Source organism: Haplochromis burtoni, unplaced genomic scaffold, assembly GCF_018398535.1.
Source record: "Haplochromis burtoni strain Fernald_Lab_line unplaced genomic scaffold, NCSU_Asbu1 Contig_108, whole genome shotgun sequence".
In the NCBI taxonomy this organism is placed as follows: Eukaryota; Metazoa; Chordata; class Actinopteri; order Cichliformes; family Cichlidae; genus Haplochromis; species Haplochromis burtoni.
The window spans coordinates 595,312-603,156 of NW_024582469.1; the positions used below are offsets into that span (position 1 = coordinate 595,312).

A 7,845-nucleotide genomic window follows, 5' to 3' on the forward strand; every position below is an offset into this window, starting at 1 on the left:
CACTCACACAGTGTATCTGAAAGCCTGCTGGGAGCTCAATGTAAAAGGTGGTGATAAAAATTATCAGTTTGGTTTCTAGAGAACAGAGTTCAGGAAAAATCCCTGATCCTTTGCCTCTGTTACTTGTTACTTAGTAACTTTTTTGATTTAGAAATTATGAAATTAAAAATTTAATGAGTGAAAATAAAAAAGAAAAGAGACTATACATTATCTACATGGCAGGAGGCAGAATGCAAAGATTTCACATGACACAAACTATTTGTTTTCCTGTTATTTTGCCTTCTTGGGAAAACTTTGACCTTTTCTAAAACCTTGATATTTTTGGTACCAGTCCCTTTTTTGCCAGCTTAATCCTTTTCAAGTTACCTACTTAAAATGTATGGCTGCAAATGGGTCTTCATGTGTAACATTTAAATAGCCATTTTAAACCAAGCTGGATTTAAAGGGATAACGTAATCATGAATAATTCAGTAAATACTTACTTTATGCTAGCCAGTCTTATTGCGGTTATGATAATGACCAGTTGCCGGCAGCCACATTACCGCTACAGTGCATGTCAACAGTTTTCCTTTCCCTGCCTGACGCTTGCAAGTGGCACAGCTGCTATCTATAGTCCATCTCTATTTTAAGACCATGCAGACAGGACGCAATGGAGCTCACACAAATCTTTATTTACCATGCAGCTCGAGGGAAAAAATGGCTATTCCACACTCGAGTCACACACAAAATAATTACTTGAGAGGCCGTTTTAGGAAGAACAGAGATCCTGGTTTAAGAAACCATGGAAATGCCCGAAGGCCTGGGAATCAACCGGGATATTCATGCCGAGAATGCGACCCTTGATCTGGAGAACAGAGAGTGCCAGGCAGGCTGGCTGAGAGTGAGGGTGGAGGACAGTTGGTTCACTGTGGAGCGGGCTTTTCTCCTTAAGTACAGCGACTATTTCTGTGCTCTTTTTCACTCTGGGATGAAAGAAAGTCAGCAAGATGAGCTCTACCTGAAAGGAGGAGTGCACGCAAGAGGTTTCCTCATTGCCCTTGCAGTCTGCAGGGGAGAGATTCCCACCATCAGTGAACCAGATGAGCTTGTCGAAGCGGTCGAGTGTGCTGCTTTTCTACAGGTTGAACATTTGGTCCAGCATCTTTGCGACATTATAGACTCGGACAACTGCCTTCTGCTTTACCATACAGCCTCCATATTTGGGGTGCACGCACTGTTTCACAATGCTGCACTCTTTCTTTGTGACACCTTTGATGATCTCAAGGATGAAGCAGAAAGTTCAATCCCCGAGGAGCTGCTGCAATACTCTCAAACTTTGTCCCCTTCTTCTTTTATTGCTATAGGGACCCATTCTCCTTCACTGGAGCTGCTGCAAGACTCCTTCAGGGTCGTTTGCTACCTCGACGAAAAAGAGGGGCAGTGGAAGCATCTGACAGACCTACCAACTGCTTGCAGCACCTCCATGGCTGGAGTAGCAGTGGTTGACAATCGCTTATATATCGTTGGTGGGGTTTTTGGTTACAGTAAGGACACAGTGGACAGTAGCTTCTGCTACAACCCCGATTCAGGACTTTGGACTACTCTCCCAGGTCCCCAGCAACCCAGATATAATTTTACCCTTCTTGGGCACGGGGGTCAGCTCTACGCCATTGGTGGAGAGTCCCAAAAGAATATAATTTCCACAGCAGAGAGGTATGATGTTGTAAAAGGAGAGTGGACATTTATACAGCATGCGCCACGACCCGTAGCATCTGCAGCTTGTGCTGTCGCTAGACGACGGATATTTATTTGCTTCTGGAAGCCACCAGACACCACAGACATCTATGAATACGTACCTGTGAATGATGAGTGGAAGCTTGCTACCACACTGATCAGACCTCAGAGCTATGGCCACTGTATGGTAGCTCACAAGGACAATTTGTATGTGATGCGCAACGGGCCTTGTGACGACTTTCTTCGCTGTCTAATGGATTGTTATAATATCACAACAGGCCAGTGGACAGCTATGCATGGGCATTACATCAACAGCAAGGGAGCTCTGTTCACCGCAATGATCAGGGGGGATTCTGCGTTCACAGTGAAACACATGTTAACTCTTGTGTATACCATCACTGAAAATGGATGGAAGCCCCGTAAGCAGATGAACGGATTTCCAAAGAGTGGTTCACTGTGGACATGTTTACTCAGGCTTCCCAAGACGGGGCCAGTTATACCACAGCTGGATGCAGAAGGCAAGGAAGGAGAAATGCCTCTGTCAGACCTGTCTGAGGCATATCTGGAAGCTATACAGCACTTGTGAAATTATTGTACAACTGAAAAGTAAAACGTTTTTTGAGTTTTTAAATAATAAAATAAATCCTCGAAAATACTGCTGCTAAATAATTCTGAAGGCTCCAAATGGACAAAAATTGACTTTATTTCAATGCATCCAATTCACATGCACTCTCACACACATGCTGACAAGCACTTGCACTGATTAACAACAGCTGCTACTGTAGTTTATAGTAGGGAGGCCACTGTGCATGTGTGTGAAGTTCAAAGGCACTGACGGGATGTTTTAAACCTTTTTCCTGAAGTCACACTGGGCCAATTCAGAAGCCACTGGTCTCCTAGTCAACATGAAACACAGTGTAGTTCCCTCTCACACACTCCTGAACAATCACCTCTCCAGTCTTGTAGCCCCATGGGTTGTTAAATACCTGCTTCTGAGGGAGAACACATTTCACGAAGCCTCGGCTTGCAACTCTGATGGTTGAGGGGAATGATTTTGGCTTGCATGACCACAGACGTTATTTGTGTCATTATATTAAAACTGCTGCAGCTGGGTTTCAATATCTGACAACAACCCATTAACTTACAGTACTTTTTACTGTAAGTTACAGTACTGTTTTTAGCACTACGCTTCTTAGTGATAGCTGTGCACATACTGTAACACAAGACCAAAATGCTGTCGGTTACATATCTATTTGGAATTTGTCTTCTGGCTTCTTTGGTATACAGTAGGATATCTTGATCACCACTGATTTGTTCCATCTACTATATTACTTCAGCCACTGACTTGGGTCAGTGCTATTAACATTCCCACAACCACAGTGGCAGAGACCCAAATATTTGTGCTTTTTAAGCCAAATCATTCTGCATCATTCTTCTGTTACTCCAATTATGGAAAGAACTGGTCAACACTTACTGTTCTGGGGGGTGGCAGGTCGGGAAGGTTCTTTTGTGGGACGGGGACACGTTTTGCTGCTTTTCCATTGAGCAGGGCATCTAATCTGTCATCTTGGTAACACAAGCAGAGAGTGGAAGGTCAGTATATACCAGGCATTTTGCATTTAAATTCATTTCCATAGCATACCAGAACATTTCAGGATAAATGAATAGCTGTCATCTTGCAAGTATAAATTCCACATATCCAGCTATCTCGGTTAAATATTAATGCAGTGGTATCCCCAACTAACACAATGATATAATCTTCATATCTATATCTATATATATATAGATATATATATATAGCTTTTCAAACCTTGCAGTCAACCTGTTCATAACTGGGCTTTGAAAGTGCAAATTTAGTATACTTGTTTGTTCCTGCTGAAAGCCATGTTCTGTTAAGCTAATCCATGGGTTCCAAAACTGTGAGCTGAGGCAAGTGAAAAATAAACATGCAAGAGTTTGCTGATGCTATCATGTTCACATCATTTGTGTAAGATTCAAAATATTTCCTTTAACAAAGTTAATTATTGATAAAAATGGTATGATGTAGGGCATGAGTTAATATTTTGCCTCTGAACGGGCATGCTAGAAAGAGTGTTGGCTATGTTAGCTATGCTAGCATTTAGCATGCAGATATGGAGTGATAACATCCTATACAGTATGATAACAAACCTCTACACTGTCTTTAACCAAACTCCCCCAAATGTTAAAATACTAACAATGGTATGGCCACTTGTGGTGTCAAGCATTAAGTCATAATTTTGTCTTTTTTTTTCTTTGTTTTATCATGCTAACCTAAACCATTTAGGATAATATCAGTAGGTCATTTTGATTCATGCATTTATCTTTTTTCTAATATTGTAAGATCTTTACCTTACCATATAAACCATCTTAAGGCAACTGTTTTTGTGAATTGGGGGTGTATATTGTGGCGAGCTCAGGCAAGGAGGAGACGGAGGTATCGTTTGGTCTTGCTTCCCGTGAGCTAGCCAGGGAGCACAGCCGTTTATTAACATTTGCAGAAGAACACTGCCGCTAGCTAACTGCTCAGCGCGGCAACAACAACAGCAACACCCACGGCGCCCTCTGACCCCGGAAGGACACACCGTCGCAGCGAGAGGGCGTCACCCGTCACTATGGCAACATAAACAAAACATAACTGTACAAACAGAACCCCGAACAGCCCTGACCGCTACATAGCCCCCACCTAAGGGGTCAGTCGTCCCCGACGACCCCAATTACCCCACACAAAGTCCTGCAAATGTCCAGGTGCTTCTTTTGGCGGCACCGGCCGAGGAAGTATCACGACCGGGCGGGGGAAGTCACTCTTGTGTTGTCAGAACATGGGGTGCCACATTCATCCCTGCCCCGGCGTCTGGCGGAGCGAGCGGTCGGTCGGGAGAGCCTGTCCACGGTGAACAACAGCACAGACGATATGCGCCCCGGAGTCCCGGACTAACATGGAATCGAGTACTACCCGTGTTTTTACGAACGTCACAGTCTGTTAGCCGCTCCACGACCTCCGCCGGCCCTTGCCAGTGACTGCAGAGTTTGGGGGACACTCCTCTCTTGCGAACCGGGCAGTACACCCAAACCTTGTCGCCAGGCATGAAAACCCCCCCTCGGCACTTGGTGTCGTAGGCTCTTTTCTGTCGTACTCCGGCGCTGGCCTGGGCCTGGCGGGTGTAGTCATGAACCACCTGCAGCCGCTCCCTCAGCCTCCTGTAGTAGTCCATCTCTGGCCCACCATCAATCTCCGGCTCGGGGGGGGGACCCGAACACCAGATCCACAGGCGTCCGGAGCTCCCGTCCAAACATCAGAGCGGCAGGTGTGCACTGGCTGGACTCCTGCACCGCAGTCCGATACGACCAAAGGACCAGGGGCAGATGTCGGTCCCAATCCCGCTGGTGGCGGCTGGTGAGAATGGCGAGCTGGGTGGCCAGCGTGCGGTTGAAGCGCTCAACCAAGCATCGCTTTGTAGGTGGAGCGGTGTGGTTCTCGTCTTCTCCACCCCCAGTCGCCAGCAGATCTCCCCGAAGACCTTCGATTCGAAGTTACGCCCCTGGTCACTGTGGAGCTCAGCCGGGACCCGAAAACGGGTGAACATCTCCTCCACCAGCTTCTTGGCCATCGTCGTTGCGCTCTGGTCCGGCACCGCGTAGGCCTCTGGCCACTTCGTGAAATAGTCCATAGCCACCAACACATACCGGTTCCCTGACTCTGTGACGGGGAAAGGCCCTAGGACGTCCACTCTTTCCATTGGGGCCCCCACCAAGTACTGCTGAGGGGGGCAGTGGAGCGTTGAGTTGGGCCCTTTTGTGCCGTGCAGGTGTCACAGCAGTGCACATGAAGTTCCACATCCCGTCGACAGCCAGGTCAGTAGAACCGTCCCCTGAGGCGGCGGAGAGTTTTGGCGTTCCCATAGTGTCCTGCCCCCACCGAGCCGTGGACCAGCTCAAGCACCTGCGACCGCAGCGACCGAGGCACCAACAGCTGCAGGAGATCTCTGCCCTGACCGGGGGCCCGCCATCTCCGGTACAGGAGGCTGTCGTGGGTCTCCAGATTGTTGTGCTGGGAGTAGTAGGTCTTCACCTCGGGCTCCTGTCCCGACACACCTGTCCAGGCGGGGCGTTGCGCCGCCTCCAGCCAGGCTCCCACCTGAACCAACGTCGCGTCAGCCTCCTGCTCCCGCTTCAGCTGCTGCGTTGTCAATGGGAGCCACCCCCCTCCTCCAGTTGTGGCCTGAGCAGTAGCCACCCCCAGCACCTCCTGGGTCCGCTCCTCCTGTCGCAGGCAGTATCGGCACTCGACGGCTACGCAGGGCCGTCTGGAGAGGGCATCAGCGTTGCCATGCTGTCGACCTGGCCGATGCTGGATCTCGAAGTCATAGCCCTGAAGGACCTCCAGCCAGCGGGCCACCTGCCCTTCTGGGTGTTTGAAGTTCAGGAGCCAAGTCAGAGATGCATGGTCAGTGCGCAGGAGGAACCGGCAGCCGTGCAGATATGGCTGGAAGTGCCGCACCGCTAGCACTACTGCCAGCAGCTCCCGCCGGGTCACACAGTAGTTCCTCTCGGCTCGCCCCAAGGCACGACTGAAGTACGTCACCACCCGTTCTCCAGCCTCGTCCTGCTGAGAAAGGACCGCCCCGACCCCTACATTGCTAGCATCAGTGTCCACAATGAAAGGTTGCCGGGCGTTGGGGTAGGCCAGGACTGGGGCTCTGGTGAGGGCCTCCTTCAGCTGTGCAAAAGCCGCAGCACAGGTATCCCCCGAGCCAAACAGCTGTCCCTTGTCAGTCAGGTGGTGGAGGGGGCTGGCCATTGTCGCGAACCCTTTGATGAACCGACGGTAGTAGGAGGCTAGGCCCAGGAAGCTCCGCAGTTCTTGGACGTTCGAGGGAGTCGGCCAGTCCCGGACCGCAGCCACTTTTGCGGGGTCAGTGGCGACACCTCGAGCGCTGATCACATGGCCCAAGAACGTGGTCTCTCTCGCCAACAGCCAGCATTTTGCGGGGTTGAGCCGCAGCCCAGCTCATCGGATGGCACTCAAGACCTAGCTCAGGTGAGACAGTGCACTGTCGAAGTCGCCACTGTGCACAAACAGGTCATCCAGGTACACAACACAGCGGCTACAAGGGATATCCACGAGCACCCTCTCCATCAGCCTCTCAAACGTCGCTGGCGCATTGCAGAGCCCAAATGGCATGACCCTGAACTGCCACAGCCCCTGTCCAATGGTGAATGCAGTCTTAGGCCTTGTGTCGGGGGCTAGCTCCACCTGCCAGTAACCGTTGCGTAGGTCGAGGGAGCTGAACCAACTGGAGCCGGTAACGTAATCTAGGGCCTCGTTGATCCGCGGCAGCGGATACGAGTCCTTCTTGGTGACTGCATTGAGACGGCGAAAGTCCACGCAGAACCTCGGGCTGCCATCCTTCTTCCCCACCAGGACCACAGGTGCTGCCCATGGGCTATTGGACGGCTCGATCACCCCAGCCGAAGCCATCTCACGGATCTTCTCTTCCTCTACCTGCCGTTTTGAGAGGGGCAGCCGGTGTGGGTGCAGATGGATGGGCTGAGCAGAGCCGGTGTCGATGGTGTGCTGGACCAGACTCGTCTGCCTACAGTCTTTGTCACTGGTGGCAAAGATGTCCACGTTCTCGTCCAGGAGGCACCTCAGGAGGCCTACGCTACTGCGCTGCCAAAGGTCATCAACAGCCTCGATGGTCTCGGTCGAAGGAGGTTTGTCAGGCTGAGAGGCTGAGGCTGAGGCGAGTGGAGATGACCCGGAGCCACCGGCATCCGAAATCTGCTGAGCGGCAGCTGCCCGACGCCTGTCTCGTCTGGTCCCCGTTCCCTGCTTTTGGCCGCGCTGCAGAGCAAAAGTCTCTGCGCCAAGAGTGATAGCCAGCTTCACGGTGTCGACGCAGGCCCCCCAGCGGCTCAGCAGATCCAGGCCAATGATGCACTGGTCTTGAATGTCGGCGAGCCAGAAGTCGTGCACCAGCTCTAGATCCTTCACTTGGATCTGCAATGGTTTTTTCCCCCGCATAACAGTTTTCTCCCCCGTCACTGTCATCAGCTGGGTGTCTGTGGGCAACCAACCCTTCACCAGTGGCCCGGATGTTCCAGGGAGCA

General features: G+C 50.7%; 2 protein-coding genes across 5 annotated transcripts in view; one reads left to right on the plus strand and one right to left on the minus strand.

Annotated features, from left to right (window-relative positions):
- afap1l2 (actin filament associated protein 1-like 2) overlaps positions 1 to 7,845 on the minus strand; it is a 45,490-nt gene that overhangs the window by 15,743 nt on the left and 21,902 nt on the right. For all 4 annotated transcript variants that reach the window (XM_005928161.3, XM_005928159.3, XM_042223301.1 and 1 more), the window contains exon 4: positions 3,188 to 3,279. In XM_005928161.3, the coding sequence (XP_005928223.1) occupies positions 3,188 to 3,279 (92 nt within the window). The remainder of the gene's footprint in view (positions 1 to 3,187; positions 3,280 to 7,845) is intronic.
- LOC102308399 (kelch repeat and BTB domain-containing protein 13) lies at positions 535 to 3,166 on the plus strand. The gene has a single exon (XM_005928158.3). It carries the CDS (start codon positions 782 to 784, stop codon positions 2,297 to 2,299), a length of 1,518 nt encoding a protein of 505 aa, XP_005928220.1. The 5' UTR covers positions 535 to 781; the 3' UTR covers positions 2,300 to 3,166.